Below are 27,920 nucleotides of genomic sequence, written 5' to 3'. Positions count from 1 at the left end.
CAAAACTTCCAGTGTGGAATCAACGCAGGCATCTAATCTTAATTGTGATCTAAATGTGAATATCGTACTTTTCTCAGTGTTTGGAAAAGATATTTTAAATAATTTATTTAGAGTAAGTATATGCTTGGAATTTTGTATTCAGAATTCCAAGCAAATGCGTCCAGTGGCATTTTTTTTTTTTTGGAACAGAGTCTTGCTCTGTTGCCTAGGCTGGAGTGCAGTGGCACAATCTCTGCTCACTACAACCCCTGCCTCCCAGGTTTAAGCAATTCTCCTGCCTCAGCCTCCTGAGTAGCTGGGATTACAGGTGCGTGCCATTTTTGTATCTGTTTGTTTTTAGTAGAAACGGGGTTTCACCATGTTGGCCAGGCTAGTCTCAAATTCCTGACCTCAAGTGATCCACCTTGAGTCTCGGTCTCCCAAAGTGCTGGGATTACGGGCATGAGCCACCGCGCCCCGCCTTGTTGACTGTTCTTTAAGGCTGTAATAAGGAATAGAACCGGGCTGAGGTTGTGGCTGCAGTGCTTTCCCTCTACCTTGTCCCCACAGAGGCTAGACATTTTAAGGTCAGTGGAGCACCATCAAATCAAAAGAACCTCTTAAATTATCTTCTACTAAAAAATTTTAATAGTAGCATGTTAATATTTTTAAATGTTTTAGTATCATCCCATTTCGAAAACTATATCTAATGTTCTTATATATAAGAAAAACAATTATTTTATTTTAAGTTGTTTATTGTAAGATAATTTACAAATATCTTGCTGTCTTCAGTAATTCACATAATGGAGGAACAGTTTCTTCGGACAAAGACAGCAGTAGGCTAAAAACAAAATCAACTGGCTGAATTTTCCTTCTTTACCTGAAAAACAAAGTACAGAACAAGTAAAAAAATCAAACAGCATTTTTTGGGAAAATAATGATGTCAAGAGATAATATTAATACCTATTTAAGTGGGGTACAGAGAACTGAATTTACACAATAACGTGTTACTCTATACCAGTGATTCTCACATTTTGGTCTGGGGAACCTTTCATGGGGTTCATGAGGGCAAAACTATGTCTATAATAATGTTATTTTGCCTGTTTTATTCTCATTCTCGAGTAGCGTTTCCCAGAGGCCACATGATCCATGACATCACAACAAAATGAATAGAGAGAGATGAAAATCTAGCTGGCTTCTGCGAAATCAATCAGACATTACGGGGTCCTGAGACCATAAAGTGTGACAACCACCACTCTTCACCACCTATATATAATATCTCAAAATAATGTTAATTCTCTATCCTCAAAGTTTATTTCCTTATATCTACATTTTCTATGATCTACACACTCACTACAGAAAAAGTCCACTAGCGTTGCCCAGGTGCTCCCGTGAGTTGGCTGCTACTATAAAGTGGCCCATTCGTCTAAATCTCTCAGAGGACACTTCTAGGATTACTAAATTAGCTTCACTCATATCTGAATAGGTTTCTTTTCTGAGCAGACATGGGAAGAATGTGTGAACTTTACCTCTTGTCTGAGGATGGAGCTTGATTTTCATTAATCCCTGGTTATTATATTAGAAGAAAAAGAAACACAAAACAAGCAGGTTAAGAAGCAATCCATGCTAGTTAATCACATATGCTTTCCCATGAAAAAAAGTCAGTTTTTAAACTTGATGCCTTGAGTATATCATGCAAAAATACTTACCACAAGATTATTTTAAAACAGACTCAATGACTGTTATAAAAAGTCATAGATTTCAATCCAGGTTAGAAGCAATAAAAATATGCTCATGCAAGTAGGCAAGACTATGAACATACTAATTTAAATTACAATTTTTCTATAAATTAACACAATATATTTAGAGTTTTTTTTGGTGTTGTTGAGATGGAGTCTCGTTCTGTTGCCCAGGCTGGAGTGCAGTGGTGCGATCTCAGCTCACGGCAACCTCCTCCCGGGTTCAAGTGATTCTCCCTAATAATTTCATCTATTTCCACACTATAGATACTTTTTTCTTATAACTCTTTAAAAATGTAGAAACCACTCTTGGCTCCAGGCCACAGTTTAGTAACCTCTGTTCTGCTGTGATTTCTTATTTAGTGTCTGTCTTTACTGTTAAAACAAATATTGTTACCACTATATTCTCAGTGTCTAGCACAGGGCCTGACACTTAAGGGGCACTCAAATAATTACCTTTTTGAACTCAGGAGAGAAATGACAAGGATCTGCATTAAATGCGCATAAAGAAGGGGAAAGATTCAAGAGATAGAAGGTGAAACTTAGCATGGTAACTGATTAGTAGGAGATAAGAAGGAACGAGTCAAAAAGAACTTACCACCATTTTTATCTAATCACAATTACTTGTATGTTTCTTACCCTATTAGACTATAAGTGCCTTAAAAGAAAGAATCACATCCTTAACACTGTGTCTAGCACTGTATTGTGCACATAGTGGGTATTCAACTTAATAACTTTTTGAAATTCCCATTGTCTTAACCTTTTTTTCATAAACATTAAAGTTTTTCAACAACTAAGAAATTTTCTTGAGGAAAGCAGTATATAGTTGGCCCTCAGTATCCATGGATTCAACCAAAGCTGATGAAAATATTTGGAAAAAAGACAAAAATAACGATAAAATAATAAAAATAAAAACCAATACAACAACAATTTACATAGCATTATAACTAGAGATTATTAAAAGTATATGAGAGGATGTGCATTTGTTATATGCACTACTGTGCTATTTTATATCAGGGACTTGAGCATCTTCAGATTTTGGTATCCTGGGGGAGGTGAGAGGGAGTTCTGGAACCAATCACTTGCAGATACTGAGGGATGGCTATACTATCTTTTGGTACTGATATAGAAAACATAATGATTAAAAAATTCCTGGACCTTCCCAACATGCAATGGTTTATAGATTTATGTAAAACCAAATCTGAAACTAGCCCTGTAACTCAGAAAGCTTACAATTGTTTAAATTCAAAAAAAAGATTTCATAAATGATACTGAATTATCCACATCCCATTCCTAATGCTTTAGAAAAGTGAAAACTAAGCCCGAGTGTTTCCAGCTGAAACAATAAAAATAAACCGAAGAGATCCTATTTTTACCACATCTTTATAGCCTAAGAGTTAGGATGCAAGATTCAGCAATGAGTCATTTCAACTTCAAAAGACAAAAACAAAAACTTTTAAGCATCCAAACAAGCAGACACAGCAAGAGGGAAAAAAAAATTCTCTGAAGGCAACAATCTACAATTACTTACAGAGCCGCAGCACCAGAGATAATTTCAATCAATTCTTTTGTGATGACAGCTTGGCGGGTACGGTTGAATGTCAATGTCAATTTGTCAATCATCTCAGCTACAAACAAAACAAAAAGATTGCACAAAAAATCTGAAACTAGAGAAGAATAACTTGTTAACTAACTTTTGTTGCTTAATTTAAAAATAAGAGATTTTTGGATAACAAAATTGGCCTCTCAAAAAATGTTAGGAAGATATTTTTACATCTTCCATAGGATACCTTTTCACAGGACTTGCAAATCAACTACCTATCAAGATATACTTTCCTACAGGTAGAGGAATATTAAGTTAATGTTGTTGATGCTACTCTCGGCAATGGACTCCTCTCAGCTGAGGAATGTGTGCTCACAAGCATTCCTGCTGGCACCATCCTTATTGTGTACTTACAAGCATTCTTGCTGGCATTGTCCATGGCTGTCATTCTGGCACTCTGCTCACTAGTGCTGGACTCCTTCAGAGAGTAGTAGATGATGTTGGCCAGATTGTATTCTTGGTAATTTTGTAGCACATCAGCATCAATATCATCGTAGATACTCATGCTCTCTGTTAAAACAAGTGATCAGTTTCTTTGAAGTTATACAGAATACTAATTCATCAAAAACAGCTTTTCAGTGTAAAACTCCTTTATAATTACAGAGCAGAAATTAATGTAAGATAAAGTAAATGAATCTGTTCTAATAATTTCATCTATTTCCACACTATAGATAGCATATTTTTAGCAAAATATAATGTGTAAATAAAGCATTCGATATTCTACTCCATATAACTTTAGAAAAATTAAGTCAACATTTGAAATAACTGTACTACATTTCATGATTATGAGGCCCTCTGGACAGCATTAGCATGTGCCTGTTACAAAGCCAGCAAGCACTCAATGCTTTTTCCAATTAAAAAAAAAAAGAGAGAATGAATTGAAACCAATATAGTGTAATACAGGTTGAGCATCCCAAATACCAAAGTCCAAAATCTGAAGTGCTCCAAAATCTGAAACATTTTGAGCACTGACATGATGCCACAAGTGGAAAATCCCACACCTGACCTTGTGTGATGGGGTGCATTCAAAACTTTGTTTCATGCAGAAAATTATTTAAAACATTGCATAAAACTGCCTTCAGGATATGTGTATAAGGTGTACAGACTCGGGTCCCATCCCCAAGATACTGCATTATAAATATGAAAATATTCTGAAATACCAAACATTTCTGGTCCTAAGCATTTACACAAGGGATACTCAACCTGTGCAATAATTCCAACTTAGTCATTTGATTACTGAAGAAATCTGAATGTATCAATCTGGAAAATGAGAGAGGGAAAACCTTTCTAAGCACATGAAAGAGGGGGAGAACTAGAAACTGATATGAATTGTAGTTTTAATGTTGTAGCAATTTAGTAGTACATTTCAAAATTCATTCATTGGGGTCAAGTGGTGAAACAGTACTGTATTTCATCAAACTGAAAATGGTACTGGTTGTAACACCTACTTTATTTCTCATTAAGAGACAAAAAAATGTACTCTATTACAAATGATACTCCATTGGCTGGTAGAGCCATCTCAATTTCAGAAACATTAACATATAAAGTACATACTTGCAAATAAATGAAGTATTAGAAAATAGATGAAAATCTATTAGAAAATAGATGGTATATACAAGGGGAAAAAGCCTTAGGAAACTAAAATCAGTTCTAGAATATTATTCCAGGATGCTTCAATGATCAATGACGGCTTTCTTCCAGCAATAAAACAAGAGAATTGGGTCGGTCAGTGTAAATTAGTTGTGAACACTGTTCAACTCTCTATTCTAGAGCTTCTGTTGTATTGTAGTCAGAGGTCCCAAACATGAATTGCAAAGCCAGTTTCTAGCTACGCTCGTCAATCCTTGAGGACAAAAAATCTAATGATGAACCTTAATAGATACCAATTTGTTCAATTAATGACGGAATAGAGCAGGAATTATCGAACAATGACTGAATTAAGTATCATGGAAGTCAAGAGATGGCACTTCAACAGCCCCAGATCGGCAGGGCACAGTGGCTCACACCTGTCATCCCAGCATTTTGGGAGGCTAAGACAGGTGGATCACTTGAGGGCAGGAGTTCAAGACCAGCCTGGCCAACATGGTGAAACCCTAACTCTACTAAAAATACAAAAATTAGCCAGGTGTGGTGGTGGCATGCACCTGTAATCCCAGCTACTTGGGAGGCTGAGGCAGGACAATTGCTTGAACCCGAGAGGTGGAGGTTGCAGTGAGCCAAGATCATGCCATTGCACTTTAGCCTGGGTGACACAGTGAGACTCTGTCAAAAAAAAAAAAAAAAAAAAAGCCCCAAATCATTTGCTATAGTGCTATTGCTACCACTACACATCTTGACACTGTCTGCCTTAGTGGACAAATCTCTTCATTCTACATGCCAAAAAATATATGTAGTAGAAAAACTACTCACCAGCACTTGCAATGGTATTAAGGGAAAAGATGGGCTTTTCTTCTGTCTTATAGGAGATGACAGACCTAGAATTGACAAAAACAAATGTAAATCTCAAAGTAATTTTTAAACTGTTATTTCAAAATATGAACAAAAACATGAACATAAAAAAAGCTTTGATTTCTAAATCTTTCTTGCCTGAATCGATTAAAGATGATGGAGCCTTCATCAAATTCATATCCAGAATTTAGTAATTCAAGGGCAATGACTGACGCATCTCCAAAAGTGGGGGGCTTTCTTCCCACTTCTTTGAATGCCACCAGAAACTGGTCAGAATGAGTCCTATAAGAAAAGCAAGAGCTCACATAGCTAGTTTAACAACACTTCTGAAAGAGCATAGGGGACGGGCAGGAAAAAACGTCATCACCATGGATCAGGTCTTTTGGGGTGTGGGTGGTGGTGATTTCCTGAGTTGTTCCACACACTATCATAATTCCTTTCCCTCAGCGCCTGCAAAGAACTAAGAACTAAAAATGAGGTCTGTCTTGTTTTATATTCGTTTTGCCTTTATTCCTCTCCTTCTAATCCTAATGAACTATTGCTAACATTTCCAGGCTGGAACAGCTCCTCAGATGCCTCATTTGGCTGAATGCTGATAGCTTTTGATATTCACATGGCACTCAACTTATGATCCGGATGAAGAAGCAAAGGTAGAAAACAGGGGAAGGAAAACAGAAATGTTCCAATATATCCTGGAAAAAAAAAAAAAAGAAACGAACACCTCCCTGTGAGTATACCAAAAAAGGCCCTGAAGAATATACCTTGTTTAATTAAACTATCGACGAAGGATTTCAGAGTTTGTCAAAACTTCTGCGAGAAGATTTATTCATGCTTGCACCTTTATGAAAATAAACAATATATATTTAAATTACCTATAAAGTATGCCTCTGATTTTGTCACCAATTCCAACAAGCATAACTTCTTTCCCAGCTGCTGTTAGCGTAGCAACCTCACTTTTCATCTGTTTAGCGATGGAGGAATGAATAGCACCACACAGTCCTCGATCTGAGGACACACCAATAAGGAGGTGTTTCTTCTTGTCTTCAGGAACCTTGATATCAGCTTTTTCATACAAAGCTTAAAAACAAACAAAAGCAGTAAGTTTTATATGCAGTTTACACTAAATACAATAAATCTCCAATTTACAAAGCAGTTGGTTATTTTCAAAATATGCATTTACATTTAGCTGGCAACTGCCTAGTATAAGCAAGTGTTCTTAGGACAGCTGTAAGTTGAGGCCGGGAGTGGTGGCTCATGCCTGTAATCCCAGCACTTTGGGAGGCCGAAGTGAGTGGATCACCTGAGGTCAGGAGTTTGAGACCAGCCTGGACAACATAGTGAAACCCCATTTCTATTAAAAATACAAAAATTAGCCAGGTGTGGTGGTGGGGCTGTTAATCCTAGCTACTGGGGAGGCTGAGGCAGGAGAATCGCTTGAGCGTGGGAGGTGGAGGTTGTAGTGAGCTGAGATTGTGCCACTGCACGCTAGTCTGGGCAACAGAGTAAGACTCCATCTCAAAAAAAACAAAAAACAAAACAAACAAAAAAAAAAAACAACACACACACACACACACACACAAAAAGACAAAGGACAGCTGTAAGCTGAGATTATTGAAGATTTGGTAGATAAATAGGGGGTTCACTGCATGATTTTCTTTACTACCAAATTTGCATAAATCTTCCTTAAGTTAAAAATTCTTTTAGATACCCTCAATTCCGGATAAGATAGCATGATCATAAAAAAGGTAAAAGAATGTAATTACAAGTTAAAATAGAAACTTCTTTCCCATTTCCAGCTCTTTACAATTTTATTTCCAAGATAAATTCATAATCAAATAAGTATAAAAGCATTTAAAAACACAATATCAATTCTTTTTAAACTGCCGTATCTCTTTTCCATTAAGAAGACTAATTAAGGATGGATTACATAAATTTCTGAAGGAAAAATGTCTTCATGCTTTTGAAAAGATAAGAATGGTGATTAAGTATCTTGAAAATGAAGGTTCTCAGCTGCTTTTCCTGCTTCAACATCATTCGGATTCGTCTCACAACACCATCAAGAGTCATATCCATGACCACCCAGTCAGCTCTCCACTGCAATGCCCCCTACCTGCCCCCACTGCAGTCCTAAAATGCCACACTACAAGGTCATAGGATGAAATTAAGCCCTTGCACCTAATGCATGGTTTCCAAGTTCTTCTGATGGTATACTTAGTAACCGGGAAAATTTCAGAATATTTTAAAAGTTAACACGGTCACGTATAATGGTTAACAAATACACAAGCTCTGACACCAAACCACATAGGTCCAAACAGAGGCTCTTCATCCTTCTATATGTGATCTTAGGCAAGTTACTTAACTTCCATGTGCTTCAGTTTTTCTCACTGGAAAGCAGGGATTCTAACAGTTCCTACCTGCTGGGTTGTTATCATTATGTGTCAGGTGGATATAGATGAAAAGTAAGTACATGTCAAGTACTCGAATAGGCTTGACATCACTGTAAGCTCTAGATACAGGTCATCAGTAGTCTTCTTTGTGTTAAACAGTTCTTCCTAATTGGTGAATTACACTCTTCCCTTACCCAAAGATCCCAATCCATATATTCGAGCTGGTTTCAGCTCTCTCTCAGCTCGGGCATATTTTGCTGCTGCTACCATTTTCATAGACTTGGTAATTTTCTGGATGTTTTTGATGGACTTTAGTCTCCTGGTAACTGAAAAATAGAAGTACTGTGTTAAGACAAAGGAATTACCATCTAACTTCATTGTGAATTTATTGAAATATCTGTCTAAGTCCAAGGCAGAATAATGAGCACTTAGATAAACAATAAACAGCATGATGCTAAACCAGTCTTAATAGTACTAATAAAAGGAAGGCAAGACTAGCTACTACTTAGGACAAGCAAATGGCAACATAAGACAATAATATACATTTAAAACATTAAATGGTATTGAAAATTGCCTTAACCACATATTCCGTAACATTATTTATATATAATTCCATAACATTATTTACCCCTCCCCACACGTACACCCACCCACACCCACACTGGTATAGTTTTTTCTAGTTACGTCACGATCATTCTACAGACAACAGAACACAGCTTTCTCATGTGTCCTTTCTTACTGGTCTTTTCAGAACAAGTCCAGCGTCCCAAACATACAATGGAAATCCATTTGGTCAGTTTTGATCAAATATACAATGGGCTAAAGCAGTGTATTTTTGACAGTATTTGTATTTGTCAAAATTTAGTTTTTCTTAATTCACATATTGAAACAAACAACATACTTACTATCTTTCAAAGTTGCCATATTTCGAACTTGAATCCTGAGGATAAAAGTTTTAAAATTGTTTCAGTTTTTTGAAAAATAGTTCCGTTACACAAGAACAACTTTCAGAGTTAATACATTTATTTAAAGAATATCCCATAAAGAAGCAATCTATCAAATACAGGACTCAGAATGTATACGAATAGACATATATTTAAATTCCTTAGTAGTGGTGTGAATCCCTGTATCGAAGGCCTCCTTTCATTTGGCCTGTCTCTAACACCACCGTCCCTGAAGTCAACATGCTCTATTGACTCCCACATGTTCTACTCCCACCTCCATATCTTTGCTTATGTTGTTTCCATAACAGAAAAGCCCCTCCCCTTGTTAAGCTGCCCAGCTATACTTCAAGTCAAGGCCAGCCACTCTAAAAACTTCCTTAGTTCACAGCAACCTCTTCCAGCAACACTTGGAGTCAATGATGTAGTCGAACATGACTACACATGTAAAAATTGTTTATATCCACTGATTCTTAACTTTTTCAATTCAGCTCAATAAACATCTGCCAAGCTGCTCTACATTCCAGGCACTGGTAAACATGACATGATCTGACATATTATTACCTCATAAACGAGGTTCATGAAAAATTACATTTACATAAAGTTTAATATTTTTTCAAGTCTTTAAAATTGAAATGCTAATGTGCAGAAGTCAAAATGATAAGACTTAAATGAAATGTTGGTGAAAGATGAATATGAGAGAATTCCTGCCCTAATGGGAGAAGACATGCTAAAAAATATGAGATTATCTTCCTGCCTTCAAATCCATACAAAGTGCCTGTGTTTGCAGGCAAAGCTACGCTGGAGAATTGAGCAACAAGTAAATGTGTTCACAAAGGTGGGACCTAAGGAGGGGATTCTCAGGAACGGGATGTCATTTTAAGAGGATTCATGTTCAGGAAAGAGTGAGAAATGGAGAAGGGGAAGCTGGAGACATGAGCTGGGTTTGTTACTTTAAATAATTAATACTTTTAAATATTAAAAAAAGCAAATCAGTTTAAATCTTATTTGTAGGTTAGTAGGGAAATGAACGTTTTTGTAGGTTAGTAGGGAAATGAATGTTTATAAGCCCACAAATCAGTTTAGTATTTCAGCAAAGTATCTCAGATGGCAGTGACAAGCGTAAAATGAGGTTGGAGTTTTGATGAACATTGAAAACATGGGGACATAGGCTGCCGCAGCCTCACAAGAGACCTCAAGAACCTGGACAAAGATGCCAGCAAAGCAATAGGAGACTAGATTTGCGAGCATTTAACTTCTTCACATGTACATTCATAGTAGAAAGGAAAACAATAAGAATGATTTAAGGTTTCTCTAATTGAATGACCTCAGTGGACAGTGACTAATATCGCTCAAGAGCATAGATTAGATGCAAAAATCCTCAACGGTGTATTAGCAAATCAAATCCAACAATGTATTAAAAATAATTATGCACTGTCCCTAAGTGGGATTGACTCCAGGTATGCAAAGCTGGTTTAATATTTAAAAATCAATACACCAGCCGGGCGCGGTGGCTCAAGCCTGTAATCCCAGCACTTTGGGAGGCCGAGACGGGCGGATCACGAGGTCAGGAGATCGAGACCATCCTGGCTGACACGGTGAAACCCCGTCTCTACTAAAAAATACAAAAAACTAGCCGGGCGAGGTGGCGGGCGCCTGTAGTCCCAGCTACTCGGGAGGCTGAGGCAGGAGAATGGCGTGAACCCAGGAGGCGGAGCCTGCAGTGAGCTGAGATCTGGCCACTGCACTCCAGCCTGGGTGGCAGAGCGAGACTCCGTCTCAAAAAAAAAAAAAAAAAAAATCAATACACCAACAGGTTACGTCAACAGGTAAAGAAGAAAAAAGTATACAATCAATAGGTGCAGAAAAAGCATCCAACAAAATCTAACACCCATTCATGATAAAGTCTCTCAGCAAACTAGGAATAGAGAACTTCCTCAACCTGCTAAAAAACAAAATACAAAAACCTTGACTTAATGGGAGAGGCCAGGAGCTTTCCCCATAAGATTGGGAACAAGACAAGGAAATCCCCACTCATCACTCTTCTTCAGTATCATACTTGAAGTCTTAGCTAATGCAGTAAGACAAGAAAATAAGAGGCATAGAGATTTGAAGGGAAGGAATAAAACTGTTTTTGTTCATAGATGACATGCTTATCTATGTAGAAAATCCCAAAGAACAAAAATAACCCGTCCTAGAGCCGATAAGCATTTATGACAAGGTTGCAGGATATAAGGTTAGTGTACATAAAAAGCTAGTTGCATTCCTCTACAGCAGCCCTGAACTACTGGAGTATGAAGTTAAAAATGCCCGCACACAATTATATGGTTAAAATTATAAACTTCATGTTACATGTGTTTTACAATTTTAAAAATCCACTAAAATCTCAACAAGTTACTTTGTGGATATCAATAAACTGATTTTCAAGGTTATACGGGATGGCCAAAGACCTAGAAAAGCCAAGCAATGTTGTCAGGACTAACACTACCTGACTTCAAGACTTCCTCTAAAGTTACAGTAATAAAGAAGCAAAAACAATTAAAGGAAAAAAGGATATTCTAACAAACAAATGGTACTGGCACAACTGGACACTTATATGCAAAAATACTAATCTGTACAATGACTTCACAAATTTCACAAAAATTAACTTAAAATTAATCACAGGCCTAAATATAAACGGCCAAACTGTAAAACTTCTAGAAGATACCACAGGAGACAATCCAGGTGCCTTGGGTTTGGCAATGAGTTTTTAAATACAACATCAAAAGCATCACCCATGACAGAAAAAATTAATTTGGGCTTTATTGAAATTTAAGACTTCTGTCCTGTGAAAAATACTGTAAAGAGAATGAAAAGTCAATCCACAGGCTGGGAGAAAATATTTCTAAAACTATCTCTGATAAAGGACTTGTAACCAAAACAAACAACTCTTAAAATGCAGTAAGAGAAAAAACAACCCAAATTAAAAAATGGGCAAAAGATCTGGAGACTTCACCAAAGAAGATAAACAGATGGCAGCGCCGAGTGCAGTCGCTCATATAATCCCAGCACTTTGGGAGGCCGAGGCGGGTGGATCACGAGGTCAGGAGTTCCGAGACCAGCCTGACCAACATGGTGAAACCCCATCTCTACTAAAAATACAAAAAATGAGCTGGGCGTGGTGGTACGCGCCTGTAATCCCAGCTACTTGGGAGGCTGAGGCAGGAGAATCACTTGAACCCGGGAAGCAGAGGTTGTGGTGAGCAGAGATGGTGCCAATGCATTCCAGCCTGGGCGACAGAGCAAGACTGTCCCCCCGCAAAAAAAAAAAAAAAAAAAAAACCAGATGGTAAAAAGCACATATAATGCTCAGTATCACATCATTAGAACACTGCAAGTTAAAACAGTAAAATACTACTACACACCTGCAAGAATGGATAAAACCCAAAAAACTGACCACCAAACAATGATAAGGATGTGGAACAAAAGGAACTCTCACTGATTACTGGCAGGAAAGTAAAATAGTACACAGCCACTCGGGAAGATGTTCTGGCAGTTTTTTACAAAGCTAAACCTAGTCTTAACTCATGATTCAGCAATCAGTATTGACCCAACTGAGATGAAAACTTATGTCCACATAAAATCTACACATGAGCATGTAAAGCAGCTTCATTCATGATGCCAAAAGTTGGAAGCAACCCAGATGTCCTTTGATACATGAATGAATGGATCTAACTCTGATACATCCATACAATGGACCATTATTCACCAAAACCACAAAAGAGCTATTAAGTCATAAAAAGGCCTGGAGAAACCTTAAGTGCATAGTGCTAAGGGAGAGAGGGCAGTCTGAAAAAGACCAAATCCTGTATGATTCTGGCTATACGACACGCCAGAAAAGGCGACGATCCAGCAATAGTTGAGAGAAGTGGTGGTCAGGGTTTGGGGGAGTAGAAGAGGGAATTTTTAGGGGAGTGAAGCTCTTCAGTATGATATTTTTTTTTTTTTTGTTTGTTTGTTTTTTTTTTTTTTTGAGACGGAGTCTGGCTCTGTCACCCAGGCTGGAGTGCAGTGGCGCGATCTCGGCTCACTGCAAGCTCCGCCTCCCGGGTTTACGCCATTCTCCTGTCTCAGCCTCCCGAGTAGCTGGGACTACAGGCGCCCGCCACCTCGCCCGGCTAGTTTTTTGTATTTTTTAGTAGAGACGGGGTTTCACCGTGTTAGCCAGGATGGTCTCGATCTCCTGACCTCGTGATCCGCCCGTCTCGGCCTCCCAAAGTGCTGGGATTACAGGCTTGAGCCACCGCGCCCGGCCTTCAGTATGATATTGTAATGGTGGGTACATGTCATTACACATTTGCCCAAATCCATAGAACTGTATAACGAAGAGTGGGTCTTTGTTTTTTGGGGTTTGAAGACAGGGTCTCGCTCCCCTCACCCAGGCTAGAGTGCAGTGGCATGACCATGGCTCCCTGTGGTCTCGACTTCCTGGGCTCAGGTGATTCACCCACTTCAGCACGAAAAATATTAGGTTTGGTTTTAAGAATAAATCTACTACTTTGGGAGGCCGAGACAGGAGGATCACAAGGTCAGGAGATTGAGACCATCCTGGCTAACACAGTGAAACCCCGTCTCTACTAAAAAATACAAAAAACTAGCCAGGCGTGGTGGCGGGCACCTGTAGTCCCAGCTACTCGGGAGGCTGAGGCAGGAGAATGGCGTGAACCTGGGAGATGGAGCTTGCAGTGAGCCGAGATCGCGCCACTGCACTCCAGCCTGGGCGACAGAGCAAGATTCCGTCTCAAAAAAAAAAAAAAAAAAAAAAATGAATCTAGTAAAGGAAAAGATAAAAGCTGGCAAATCCTGACAAGCTCTGTTATTTCAGAGCACAAACTACCTGCCATGACTGTTCTACTGGCAACAGCTTTTCATAATCACACTTAAAAAGTAATACCAGTTTTTGGCCAACCTTCCTTTTTTGGTGTAGTAATGACTTTTCTCCCTGAACACAAAATTTATTGGTTATAACAAGTCACACTTGGATATTATGGTTTTAGGCAGACACTTAATTGAACTGACACAAGTTTCTGGTCAGAGAATACCGTATGGAACAAATTTGAATTGCATACCATATTTGGACAAAGACAGAATGTTTTGGTTTCCTTAAGTACTCCAAGTTAGAGGTATGAAGAGGTAGCATCTTCTGTGATAATGCTATGCACTTGCCCTAATTTCATGTGTTTTAAAGCACTCTCATGTTTAGCTTTCATTTAATTCTGAAGATGTCTATGTTACTCCTTTAATTTTTAGGTACAATTTGAGTAAGAACAGTGATGAGCTAATTGAACTCTCTTTAGGGATAGCTTCCTTTACTAAATATACATTTTTTGCAAATGAAGAGATAAAGCTCTGAATCATTGCACGTCCTGACATCCTCCGGAGACTAAGAAACACAGCGGAGGGAGAATCAAATGCACTGTGGATTACCACTATCTACCATGATCCCACAGCACTGTTACAACAGCTGATGAAGGCAGGGGAGGAGGGAGTCAGGAATGACACCCTTCCAAGAAACTACAATTTGAGAGATTTTTAAGGAGTGTATTAAGATATATAAAACCTTAAAAAGGAAGCAACATTGGCTAATTCTCAAGGAAAAGAAAATTATGAAGTACTTCTAATTCTGATATTAAATGTGTAAAAGTCCATCACCTGCCACCAGCAAAAACTGATTCCTTCACACTTCTCTAACCCACACTCCGGACTGCATCATCTTTTTTTTTTTTTTTTTTTTTTTTTTTTTTTTTTTGAGACAGAGTCTCTCTCTGTCACCAGGCTGGAGTGCAGTGGCACGATCTCAGCTCACTGCAACCTCCGCTTCCCGGGTTCAAGCGATTCTCCTGTCTCAGGCTCCCGAGTAGCTGGGATTTCAGACATGTACCAACACATCTGGCTAATTTGTGTGTTTTTAGTAGAGACAGGGTTTCACCATGTTGGCCAGTATGGTCTCTATCTCTTGGCCTTGTGATCCTCCCGCCTCGGCCTTTCAAAGTGCTGGGATTACAGGCGTGAGCCACTGCGCCTGACCCGCGACTGCATCTTCTTTTCCTCTTTTGGCAAGTCCAAGCAATCTTTCTTACATTACATTTGATGTAGAAACTGTACTTAAACTCTTCATTTATGTAATGATATACAGCATCTGGATCCCTATCAGCATTTCTCCCACTGTCCTACATGCTTTGCAAATACTCTAATCCTCACACTAACCCACTGAATTGTGCACTTTTATTGCATATATTTGACAGATGAGGAACTGGTGGGACAGACACTAAGTAACCCGCCCAAGGTCACAGAGCTGCTAAGTGGCAATCAGAATTCAATCCCTGCCATCTGAATGGAGCCCTTCAGGGCTGGCTACAGAGTCTCTCTTTTTATACAGTACTACACTCTGCTGCCTAACATTTTTTACATTTACTAGTAAATATCTGCCCTTATGGTCTCTGATGACAATTTGTCTTTTCTCTCCTGAAATGCCATCTCCTTTTCGGTGTATGTAGTTTATGACTACTGACACGCTATTATAGAACAGTTCCATTTTAGAGACTACTGAACTCTAAGACATAGAAATAAGTTTTTCCCAGATTTGAAGACAGTAAAATCAGGGACTCTTTCTCTCCAAATTTTTATTTCCATTTTCTTAAATGCTACTTTAAAAAAAAAAGGTTTAATTTTCAAAAAGGGTATTTTACCGATACCCTAACAACTATTAAAATAACCACTGCGAATTTAAGTAAGACTAATGTTTAATTTATGTTAGTATGGTAACCTCTCTGAAAACGAAAACTAAAACAATAACAAATTGTACTTTAAAAAACTTCCAGTAATCAAGACAGAAGCGTGGAAATATGCCTCTTCATGGTTCGTTAAGGCAAAGGTATTTTTTTCCCCTTCCAAATTAATTCTGTGGAGTGGTTTTAATTTCTGAATTCAAAAGGCAGTTATAATTAACGGGAAGAGAAATGGCAGAAGAGGCAGGAAAGACATAAAGCACCAGGAGTGAAGGAATAAGTGAAAAGAAGAGGACAGAATATGCTTTCATAGTGGAACACTGTTGATTGATGACTTAAAACCACTATTCCCAAGGGATTAAGGTCAGGATTAGGACCTTTATATGCTGATTGAGGTTCCGATTTCAGCTCCTAACAGTGGTTGTCTCCAACTGAGAGCGCTTATTTAAAACGATCCTTTACTAAAAGAGCTTCAAATTATCTTACGAGTGCTTTTAAAAAAGGTATTTCTAAATTTTTTTGTAAAATATTGTCTTTGCTTAAGAAACTCTTCCCATTTTTTTAAAGATCAACTTAGAAACTAAACTAAGGTTCTAAAAATACTGACAGATAACATTAATGCGTGGCAAGAAGGTAAGGACAGGAGAGCTGATGTTCGCAGAGCACCACTGCATGCCAGGCACTGTTCCAGGAAGCTGACGGAGACCTTATCTATTTGTTCACCATCACATTTTGGCACCTTCCAAGTACCACCGGGTGCAGTGCAAGCACTCAGCTAACGTCTGCTGAGTGGTTAGTTAACAAGTGGGGCAATCTATACAACTCAGAATCCAACTACAGTGACCTTTTAATTCCCATGAATTTATTTTTCCGTATTAGAGAAAAAAAATCTGACTTCTAAGGCCAAGCTACCAAAAATTCTATGTGGCTAATTCACATCAGATTTCATTCTGAAAATCTCGTATATTACTATCAGTTATTTGCTTAATGCAAAACGTATTTATTTCAATTAATGTTTTATGGACGCTTCAATATAAATTAGGATGCAAAAAACTGTAGCGCCTTAGAAATCCTCCATACTGTTTAGAGCAGGGAATTGCTACCACACAGCCTATAATCCCCTTAGCAGCGTGTCTGAAATTCTTCCAGATTCTGTCAAGATTCAAAACTCAACAGCACGACCCACAAACCAACTTTTACCTGCCCATTCCCAGGCCTTCTAATATGCATTCCCCCAGCCCAGGTCCCCCCACCTGGAACTAATGTTTAAAATTCTCGAGGCTCGTGGCACCATTTAGCTGCACCTCAGTTAACAAATACCACTTAAAGCCCACCGACCTCCTCCCCCTAGGACCTTGGGGCAATTTCATGACCTTGCAGGGTTATGGTGTCAGCAAGTGGTTTCAAGGCAGTGCTAGGTGTCCTTCCCTTCCCCGCCCTCAGACAGATCTATACCGTCCCTTCTGCACCAAGACCACCCTCAGGGGCATCTAGGATGTTCGCCTTTGCTGTTCCAGCACCCAGCAAAGCGTCTGCAACACGGGAGGTGCTCGACGGCCGCGCTCTCTGACTCGATCGAATCTTAAAGGGTCACTCTCTCCAGCACTGGAGGGTTTCAAAGGGCGTCAAGGACAAAAAGCACAACTTAACATTTCCCCTGGGCTATCGCTCAGGCTCCCGACACCTCGCGGGCCCTGAGACTGGGGGCCTGGCTCGCAGTGGAAGCTCAGGAAGTGTTGATTAGCTGAGGGAACTCAAGACCGCCCAGACGTCAATTTGGACTCAGGCCGCAGTCCCGAGGTCCCAGGTGGCCCTCCGGCCTCAGGGGACCGGGCGGAACCTTGCTCCGCCGGAGCCGGGCCCTGCGCACGCCTCGCCGGCCTCAGAGCCACTTTCTGCAGCCCCCGCTACCCGGCGCTTCCGAGGGGCCAGGGGCCCAGTCAGGCCCTGCGATCCCAGATCTGCTCCTGCGCCCATCTCCTCCTCCCTGCCCCGTGCCCAAGCTCTTCCATCCCTTGCGGTCCTGCCGATCTTCCCGCAAGTTGCCATACCATTGAGGCTGCAAGGTCCAGGCCGACAGCCCAGCTACGCCCGCGCGAGAGAACATGGTAGCCCCAGCCCTGCTGAAGGTCGGTCAGGCAGGCCTCAGCGCGCATGCGCAGAAGCCTCCTAGCGCGCCCCTCCCACCTCGCTCTCTTCTTCAGTCTCGTTTCCTCGCGCTACGGCGAGAGGAGTCTCGCGAGCGTTGCAACCCAGTCTTCCCAGGCCCCACCTCTTTTCGCCTCTCAGCTGGGATTTGTCCCGCCCACCGCCGCCAGCCAAGTTCCGTTTCCGGCTTGCTGGGCACTAGGGTCCAGAAAGTGACCGCTGCCGTGGTCGCCATGGGGAAGTCGGATTTTCTTACTCCCAAGGCTATCGCCAACAGGATCAAGTCCAAGGGCCTGCAGAAGCTACGCTGGTATTGCCAGATGTGCCAGAAGCAGTGCCGGGACGAGGTGAGTGGGCTCGGAGTGGCCCCGTCTTCCCAGGAGGGCCCCTGGGAATCCAGGATCAGGTCCTGGACGCGGGACTGAGGGCGCGGGGCCGGGGCTCCTGGGATCCGGGTCGTGAGGCTTCTGAGGTCTGCACTGGGCGAGTCAACTACTCAGCGCACTAGAGCCGTCCCTCCCCGCAGCCCGCGGGGCCAGCGGGCAGCCTGTGTTCTGCGACCCCTCATTCCTCCCTAGTTCCGATCCCCACCATCAAAGAAACGACATCAGAAAAGGTTTTGCAGCCCTCACAGGGGCGGGGATACTGCAATACTAGATGCCCGGGCAATGCCAGTAACAGTCATCAGCTCTGACTTGACTTGGCTCTTAAGAGAAACAGGGTGGTTAGGATTCACACCTCTTTTGGGATCAGTTGAAAAAGGAGAGCTAAGCTCTTCCACACAACTCATCTAGCAAGCATTTATTGAGAACCTACACTGTACCGGGCACTGAATAATACTGTGGTTAAGATTATGGATTTATCTGGTTTATGGATATATCAGACTGTCAAAATTTAAAGTCAAGCTGGGCCACTTACCAACCATGTGGTCTTGGTCAAGTTATTTACTTATATTCTCCTTTACTTATCTCTAAAGAGGGAATAATAATTTCACCTACTTGTAGGATTGTCGTTGAGTTTTAAATGAGTGAAGTATATATAGAGTGGCTCAAGGAGTCTGGGCAGATCTTGAAAAGCCTTATATGCTGCACTATGGAATTTACGCTTTTCCCCATTAAAGAGGTGGTTGATGGAATGCTGTGCAGGCTAGCGATGTGATCATAATTTTCTCCGAAGATCGGACTGGATTGGGTAAGGGTGGAAGAACACTGAGGCAATTGGAATAATCTAATCCAGTGTTTCTACAAGTGAAGGAAGAGATATTTTAGGTGGGACTCATACTGACTAACATTGATACAGTTATTCTCTTTAGTTCTATTAATGAATACCAGTATATCCATTATCTAATGTCTTAGTCTGCTTGGACTGCCATATAAAGTGCAATAGATTGGGTGGTTTAAATGACAGAAATTTATTTCTCACAGTTTCGGGGGCTGGGAAGTTCAAGATCAAGGTGCTGGCATGGTCAGATTCTAGTGAGGGTCCTCTTCTTGGTTTGCAGAAACTGCCTCTATCCTCACAAAGCAGACAGAGCAAGCTCTAGTAGACACTTCTCTTCCTCTTTTTTTTTTTAAGATAGGGTCCCACCCTGTTCATCATGCAGGCTCTACCCTTGTGACCTCATCTAAACCCGGTCACCTCCAAAGGCCCACCTCCTAATGCCATCCCCTTGGGGGTTAGGGTTCAACATATGAACTTTGGGGGGGACGCAAACATGCAGTCAGTAACACCCAGACTTAACACTTTAAGTAATCTTGCCATGTTTAATTTATAAAAAATATTTTAAAGTAAATTACCAATATCAAGATATTTCACCTCTAAATACTTAAATAGACATCTCTAAAATTTCAGGATTCTTTTCTATATAACCACAATATATGTAATCAACATAACAAAATTAATAGAAGTTCCTCTTTATCTAATACACATTCACACTTCCTCAGTTGTCCTCCAACTGCTTCTTGAAATCAAGATTCAATCAAAAGTCATGGACTGTTACAGATTTGGTTATTAGGACCCCCACCCCCCGAGTCTCCCTCATTATCAGCATCCTGCAACAGGCTGTTATATTTGTCACCGTGGATGAAACTACATTGACACATCAGTATCATCCAGAATCCATAGTTTACATTAGGGTTCACTGTTGGTGTTTTATATCCTATGGGTTTTGACAAATGCATAATGATGTATTCACCATTATAAAATCTCACAAAATAGTTTAACTGCCCAAAAAGTTATCTGTGCTCTGAGTTATTAGGACTTTTAGTTTTCTCCAAATTTAATTCTCTCTATATTCTGAATTTAGAATATAACCCATTTTCTCTCCACCCCTTTTTCTTTTTTTTTTTTTCCAGACAGAGACTTGCCTGTCTCACAGGCTGGAATGCAGTGATGCGATCTCACTCACTGCAGCCTCTGCCCCCCAGGTTCAAGTGATTCTCATGCCTCAGCCTCCCAAGTCGATGGGATTACGGTCACCTGGCACCAGGCCTGGCTAATGTTTGTATTTTGGTAGAGGCAAGGTTTTGCCACGTTGGCCAGGCTGGTCTCAAACTCCTGTCCTCAGGTGATTCACCTGCCTCGGCCTCCCAAAGTGCTGGGATTACAGGCGTGAGCCACCGCACCTAGCCTTCTTTTTCTTGACATTGACTTGTTGAAGAGAGGAGGCCAGGCTATTGTCCTGTAACATCCCATGTGTGTTGACTTGTTTCCTCTGATTGTCTTTTGCCTTCTAACTCGTAGTTTCTGTCAACTGGAAATTATATCTAAAAGCTTTGATTGGGTTAGGTTAAACATTTTGGGGAGAAAGAATACTTTGTAGGTGATCTTGATAGATTAATTTCAGGTTAAACACTTGTGGGGAGGAATATAGTTTTTTTTGTTTTTTGGGTTTTTTTTTGTTTTTGTTTTTGTTTTTGAGACAAGGTCTCAATTGGTAGCCCAGGCTGGAGTACAGTGGCACAATCATGGCTCACTGCAACCTTGACCTTCCCAGCTCAAGCAATCCTTCTCCTGTCTCAGCCTTTCAAATAGCTGGGACCACAGGTACATGCCACCCATGCCTAATGAACTTTTTTATTTGTATTGAGATAGGGTCTCACCGTGTTGCCCAGGCTGGTCTCAAGCTCCTGAACTCAAGCAGCCCTCCTGCCTCGGCCTCCCAAAGTGCTGGGATTACAGGCTCAAGCCACCATGCCCAGCCTATAGTATTCGTTATAGGTGATCTTGTATATTTCATATAGCATCACATAAGGAAGCCAATAATGTTTGGTAGTACTTAAATTGAGTAAAGGTGACAGCTTGTAAATAATATTAGAAAGTAATATTTTCCCCCTTGTAAGAGCAAGTGAGTATTGGCGCAATGCTTAGAAATCCTGCCTATATATCTAGTTTCCCATTATCCTTTTACTTGTGTGTTTTAGCATCCTTGCCTGAGTCAGTTATTTTATTAGGAGTGTCGAAGAGGTTATTTTTCTAATTTTTTTTAACATTTATGATTGGCTGCCATGCTTTTGTACAAATGAGCTTTTGCTCATCCACTAAGGCTATTTGGTTATCCTTAAACTTATTGTTTTCTTTTTGAGACAGGGTCTTACTCTTGGTCAGACTGGAGTATAGTGGCTCTATCACAGCTCACGGCATCCTCTAACTCCTGGCCTCAAGCAATCCTCCTGCCTCAGCCTCTCAAGTAGCTGGGACTATCGGCACATACCACCCATGCCTGGCTAATTTTTAAAAAATATTTTGTGGAGATGAAGGTCTCGTTGTGTTGCTCAGGTTGGTCTTGAACTCGGAGGCTCACACAATCCTCCTGCCTTGGCCTCCTAAAGTTCTGGGATTACAGGCATGAGCCACTGTGTCTGGCCATCCTTAAATGTTATACTGAGATGCAATTTTTATGGGGAAGGAGTAAAGGATTAATTCTTTTTTGTAATTATCAATTTTCAGAGTAAGGCCCCCGCGGTGTTTCTGTGTCTATTTGTCCTCAGATCTATTCATTGCCCGGAATTCCCTACCTGGGAGGTGGGCTGGGAGAGGGAGATAGGTGACCCCTACGGTTTCGCTTCCCCATCTTCTATCTCCTGATACTGGAAGACTGAAGAGAGTGAAGGTCAGAGCCAGTGTATCCCCCCCATCTACTCCTGGGTTTCTAGGATTTCATAACTTTATCGTTTGTTCACTTTATTTTTTCTTAGTTTATAGAAAGTGATACTTTTTTTTTTAATTTATGAGGCTGATACCAAGTTTCTTTTTAAAATAAATTTAAATAATAACTGTGATTCTTATAGGGCACAGATGAGGCAAAAATTGTAAGAAGTCCATGATCTAAAGATTAGGAAACTATTTGAAGCAAAATCGAGTGTGGAAATCTGGACAGTGTCAGTGAGATTGAACAGAGGGACTGGATATGGGTTATTAAGAAGCTGAATAGACTTCCTATTAAATTGAAGGTAGAAAGAGAAGGGGCCGGGCGCGGTGGTTCACGCCTGTAATCCCAGCACTTTGGGAGGCCGAGGCAGGTGGATCACCTGAGGTCGGGAGTTCAAAACCAGCCTGACCAACATGGAGAAACCCCGTCTCTACTAAAAATACAAAAATTAGCCAGGCATGGTGACGCATGCCTGTAATTCCAGCTACTCGAGAGGCTGAGGCAGGAGAATCACTTGAACCCGGGAGGCAGAGGTTGTGGTGAGCTGAGATCGCGCCATTGCACTCCAGCCTGGGCAAAAAGAGCGAAACTCCGTCTCAAAAAAAAAAAGAGAGAGGAAGGAATCTAGGATGTTATCTGGTTTCCTGGCTTGGGTGATTGTGCTTCAGTTAGAGATAGGGAATAGAAGAAAGGCACATTTTTCGTTTCTATTACTAGTGAAGAATGAGGTTCAAATATGAAGGACAGGAGATACTAAGTCAAAACTTGCATGTTTTTTTCCAGTCATTTTAAGAAGGTACAGATGTTTAACAAGGTTAATATAATATGCAGCAATGTCTTTTGGATAATGAGCTGAAGTAGAGGAAAGTGAGCGAAAGTAGTTTCTGTGTTGGAAATTCACTAATGACCCATTTTACTCTTTTAAGCACTTGTCTGACACTTTGTATAAAGTAGGTGCTCAATAAGAATTGGTTAACTTAAGTCTAAAAACTGGAATCTCTCTTCTGTTTCTGTGCCTGGTATGTTTCTTATTAATGTCTGTTTTCTACAGCAGTCTTTTGCTGTCTCTTTGATCGCAAGGATTATTCTTTGATTAGCAGAGTTGAAAGCTCAGCTCCATAAAAAATTTTTTTGAAAACCTGATAGAGTAGTTACAGCTAGTGATTTGATTATTTTTTAATTTATCATCAAAGAGCAGACTTTTTGGGTTTTAACTAAATACTTCTATTTAGAGCCCATTTTGATGACCTAAATCAGAATTTATTACTTTTACATTTTTTATAGAATGGCTTTAAGTGTCATTGTATGTCCGAATCTCATCAGAGACAACTATTGCTGGCTTCAGAAAATCCTCAGCAGTTTATGGATTATTTTTCAGAGTAAGTAACTCAAAGAACTCTTTATCTTATAAGCTTTATTCAGTTGAACACTTAATAGATGGTTAATATTTTAAATATTGGAAGTTCTATTATTTCTTATATGTTAACATAACTGTATTCTCTCTATGCTTAGTTTTTATCTTCTCTTGAAAATTAATCATACTCTTAAGACTGTTACAAAATTATTTCTCACAACTTAGTTTTTCCTTTCTTCCACTTCAAATATATGAAGCTGTCTTTCATTCTAACACACTTGTGACAAAGAACATAGGTTCTGCGTTCAGACTTCCCAAACTCAAATCCTTCTCCATTTAAAAACTGTATGCCTTTGGATGACCTACTTACGTTTTCCTGTGGTTTATTCTCCTCATCTCTAAAATGGTGCTAAAAAGCCAGGCGAGGTGGCTCACACCTGTAATCCCAGCACTTTGGGAGGCCAAGGCGGATGGATCACAAGGTCAGGAGTTCAAGACCAGTGTGGCCAAGATGATGAAACCCCATCTCTACTAAAAATACAAAAATTAGCCTGACGTGGTGGTGGACGCCTGTAATCCCAGCTACTCAGGAGGCTGCGGCAGGAGAATTGCTTGAACCCGGGAGGCAGAGGTTGCAGTGAGCTGAGATTGCACCACTGCGCTCCAGCCTGGGCGACACAGCAAGGCTCCGTCTCAAAAAAAAAAAAAAAAAAATTGGCACTAAAAATAGCAGCCTCTTCTAAGTATTGCTGATCCTTCATAGAGTTTATATGAAGGTCAATGAATTAATATTTTATGAGTGCTTAGAAGAGTGCCTATATTCAATTCAGATTAGCTGTTTTTACAATTACCATTGATAACCATCTCTTTGCTTGTTACCATCTCTTTCTTTCCAAACTTCTAGACATTTTGGTCCTAGGACCCCATTATACTTATAAAAAATATTGAAGACCCCAAGAACTTCTGTTTATGTGGGTTATATGTATCAACACATAGAAATCAAAACAAGTTTTTTTTAAAAAATTGGTTTATAAATTATTGAGACAGAGTTTCACTCTTATTGCCCAGGCTGGAGTGCAGTGGCATGATCTTGGCTCACTGCAACCTCTGCCTCCTGGGTTCAAGCGATTCTCCTGCCTCGGCCTCCCAAGTAGCTGTAGCTGGGATTACAGGCATGCACCACCATGCCCGGCTAATTTTTTATTTATTTATTTATTTTATTTAGTTTTTTTTTTGAGACGGAGTCTCGCTCTGCCGCCCAGGCTGGAGTGCAGTGGCCGGATCTCAGCTCACTGCAGGCTCCGCCTCCCGGGTTCACGCAATTCTCCTGCCTTAGCCTCCCCAGTAGCTGGGACTACAGGCGCCCGCCACCTCGCCTGGCTAGTTTTTTGTATTTTTTAGTAGAGACGGGGTTTCACCGTGTCAGCCAGGATGGTCTCGATCTCCTGACCTCGTGATCCGCCCGCCTCAGCCTCCCAAAGTGCTGGGATTACAGGCTTGAGCCACCGCGCCTGGCCAATTTTTTATATTTTTAAGAGAGAAAGGGTTTCGGCATGTTGGCCATGTTGGTCTTGAACTCCTGACCTCAGGTGATCCACCCGCCTCAGCATCCCAAAGTGCTGGGATTACAGGCGTGAGCCACCGTGCCCAGCCATAAATTAATTTTTAAAAATAATACACTTATGTGTTAAAGTTAATAATGTTTTTAATGAAAAACAAGTACATCTTCTAAATTTTAAAACATGCATTGTTTTACATCTTTGCAAATCTCTTCAATGTCTCACCTAATAGAGGCCAGTTGAATTCTTGAATCTCCGTCTGCATTTAGTCTGTTGGGAAATGTTTTGATTGAAGCACAGAAAGAAAATCCAGCCCTTGAGTTCACAGTCTAGTAAGGAAGAAAGAAAAATCCAGCCTTTACATAGATATGTAGTTGGAAGCAGGGGGAGTATTTTAATAATATTTTCAGATAATTTTCTTCCTTGATACTACATCAGAACACAATGCATGGCAGTGTCTTAAAGATTAGTTCCAGTGGGGACTCTGAAACCAGGTCAGTGAACCTTTTGTACTCTGTTACATTAAAATCCATGGGTTGTCTTTGATTTTGAGTGACTCTTATACCCCATGCATGATTTTGTAACATGCACTGGTCATTTTAAAACTTATCATTTCACTAACTTTCATAGATCTTCCCAATGGTGACAGATTTTATCAAACAGTGTCATAAAATCATTCATTAATGTCAACACTGAAGTCATCAGAAACATCTTTAAAAGTATTGGGAATTAGGCCGGGCGCGGTGGCTCACGCCTGTAATCCCTGCACTTTGGGAGGCCGAGGTGGGCGGATCACGAGGTCAGGAGATCGAGACCATCCTGGCTAACACGGTGAAACCCCGTCTCTACTAAAATACAAAAAATTAGCCGGGCACAGTGGCGGGCGCCTGTAGTCCCAGCTACTCCGGAGGCTGAGGCAGGAGAATGGCGCGAACCTGGGAGGCGGAGCTTGCAGTGAGCCGAGATGGTGCCACTGCACTCCAGCCTGGGCGACAGAGTGAAGACTCCGCCTCAAAAAAAAAAAAAAAAAAAAAAAAAAAAAGTATTGGGAATTATGTCAGCCTCACAGTGGCAGATACTAGTTTGAGAGTTCAGATTTTATCATTGGCAACAAATACTGTCAGTTGTTTCCTTTAATGTGACAGACACACTTTATTTTTTAGAAACTGTTTGCCAAATACTCAATTTGGAATAATGGTAGTGTATATATCAGGTATTATTTCAAATAAAAACGTTGTTCCATGAAAAAGACATTTCAGCTCACAGCTCACCATGTGCTTTTCTCAGGCCAGCTGTTGTTCAGCAGCAGAAGTGGTTCATTCATAAATTTCATTTCCTGACACACAGCGTTAGACGTGAACTGGAGGGCTGACATTTGATACAGTCCTAATTCTGACTGCAAGTGTATGATGGTAAAGAACGCTTTGACCGCTAGCGTGGTTTGGGCTCACTGCTTGCTGCCTTGACTTTGCTAAGCTGCCAGCGAGCTTTCCCTCCATGGCTTTTATACCATCAGTGCAGATAACACGGTGACAGAGGCGACAGTTGTTTATCTGTGAACCACCTCAAACCATCTCGAGTGGCATGTGGTGCATGTGCTGTGCTGGAAAGCACCGTTTTGGCAAGAGCCAGCTCCACCCAGTGCCCTCCTCTCCACTCCTGTTCACTCCCCGGTCCCCTGGAGACTGACTTCCGCCCCTTCGGGGCCTGAAGAGTCCCTCACGCCTTTTCCATCTTCATCATCCTTGATCTTTCTTCTTACCTCTTCACTGACACCCCTGTCTTTCATTCTTTCATAGTTTTCCTGCTCCTACTCCCACTGTGCATCTTTCTTCATCAACCCCGTTCCTCTCTAGCTCCTCATACAGGGAAGTTCTTCCAGATGCCCACGTGACTCCTTCTCACCCCGCTGCACACGGTCTCCTGGAGTCCCGTTATTCTTTTAACTGTTACCTTTCTGTCCAAATGATTCCGAAATCTTGATGTTTATTCCTAACATCTGCTTTTGAGTTACAGATTTTTTTTCCCTTCCTGGGTGATCTAATCTGTTTCTGAAGGCTGTGTCAAAGTTAACGTTTCTGAAGTTGAACTCAGTATTCTCTCCACACAACTTTCTTTCTTTTTTTTTTTTTTGTTTGAGGGGCAGGGAGAAGGGGGATGGAGTCTCACTCTGTCACCCAGGCTGGAGTGCAGTGGCACAATCTCGGCTCACCACAACCTCCGCCTCCCAGTTTAAGCGGTTCTCTTGCCTCAGCCTCCTGAGTAGCTGAGATTACAGGCACGTGCCACTGCACCTAGCTAATTTTTGTATTTTTAGTAGAGAAGGGGTTTCACCATGTTGGTCAGGCTGATCTTGAACTCCTGACCTTGTGATCCACCCGCCTCAGCCTCCCAAAGTGCTGGGCTAAGCACCTGTCTTTTGTCCAGGCTGGAGCATGGTGGTACAATCATAGCTCACTGCAGCCTCTATCTCTCTGGCTTAAGTGATCCTCTCACCTCAACCACTCAAGTAGCTGGGACTACAGGCCTGGCTACTTTTTTTTTGTTTAGCAGAAATCAGGCCTCACCACTGTTGCCCTGGCTGGTCTTGAACTCCTAGGCTCAAGCGATCTTCCCTCCTCAGCCTCCCAAAGTGCTGGGATTACAAGTGTCAGCCACCTCACCCAGCCAAACCTACTTCTTCTTCTGTGCTGGCGAATAGCCATCTCCCACCCTCCTCAGCTGTAAACCACAAGTCCTCTTGGAATTTCCATTTGTCAGTTGTCCTGCACAACGTCCTTTATACTATGTCCTTTCCATTCTCACTGGCCTAGCAGTAGTTCTCTGCATCTCTCACCTGAAGTAT

At 40.9% G+C, this 27,920-nt stretch overlaps 2 protein-coding genes across 5 annotated transcripts in view; one reads left to right on the top strand and one right to left on the bottom strand.

Moving 5' to 3' along the window:
• Positions 1–716: 716 nt before the first annotated feature.
• On the bottom strand, positions 717–18,059 carry ATP5F1C (ATP synthase F1 subunit gamma). 2 transcript variants are annotated; one of them, XM_050804632.1, is made up of 10 exons: positions 17,916–18,059; positions 9,062–9,096; positions 8,351–8,482; positions 6,642–6,846; positions 5,908–6,051; positions 5,731–5,795; positions 3,676–3,831; positions 3,250–3,346; positions 1,509–1,545; positions 717–859 (listed from the first exon to the last, which is right to left on the bottom strand). In XM_050804632.1, the coding sequence occupies exons 1-9, from the start codon at positions 17,969–17,971 to the stop codon at positions 1,539–1,541; spliced, it is 897 nt and encodes a 298-aa protein (XP_050660589.1). In that variant the 5' UTR covers positions 17,972–18,059; the 3' UTR covers positions 717–859; positions 1,509–1,538. The 2 variants fall into 2 exon arrangements, with proteins under 2 accessions (XP_050660589.1, XP_050660590.1); XM_050804633.1 differs by lacking the exon at positions 1,509–1,545 and having other exon boundaries at positions 17,916–18,058.
• Positions 18,060–18,156: 97 nt separating this feature from the next.
• Positions 18,157–27,920, top strand: part of KIN (Kin17 DNA and RNA binding protein) — a 43,237-nt gene continuing 33,473 nt past the window's right edge. For all 3 annotated transcript variants that reach the window (XM_050804627.1, XM_050804625.1, XM_050804624.1), the window contains exons 1-2: positions 18,157–18,359; positions 23,447–23,541. In XM_050804627.1, the coding sequence (XP_050660584.1) occupies positions 18,246–18,359; positions 23,447–23,541 (209 nt within the window). In that variant the 5' untranslated portion in view covers positions 18,157–18,245. The remainder of the gene's footprint in view (positions 18,360–23,446; positions 23,542–27,920) is intronic.

This window comes from Macaca thibetana, chromosome 9 (assembly GCF_024542745.1).
Source record: "Macaca thibetana thibetana isolate TM-01 chromosome 9, ASM2454274v1, whole genome shotgun sequence".
NCBI lineage: Eukaryota > Metazoa > Chordata > Mammalia > Primates > Cercopithecidae > Macaca > Macaca thibetana.
This window is presented reverse-complemented; position numbering and strand designations above follow the sequence as displayed.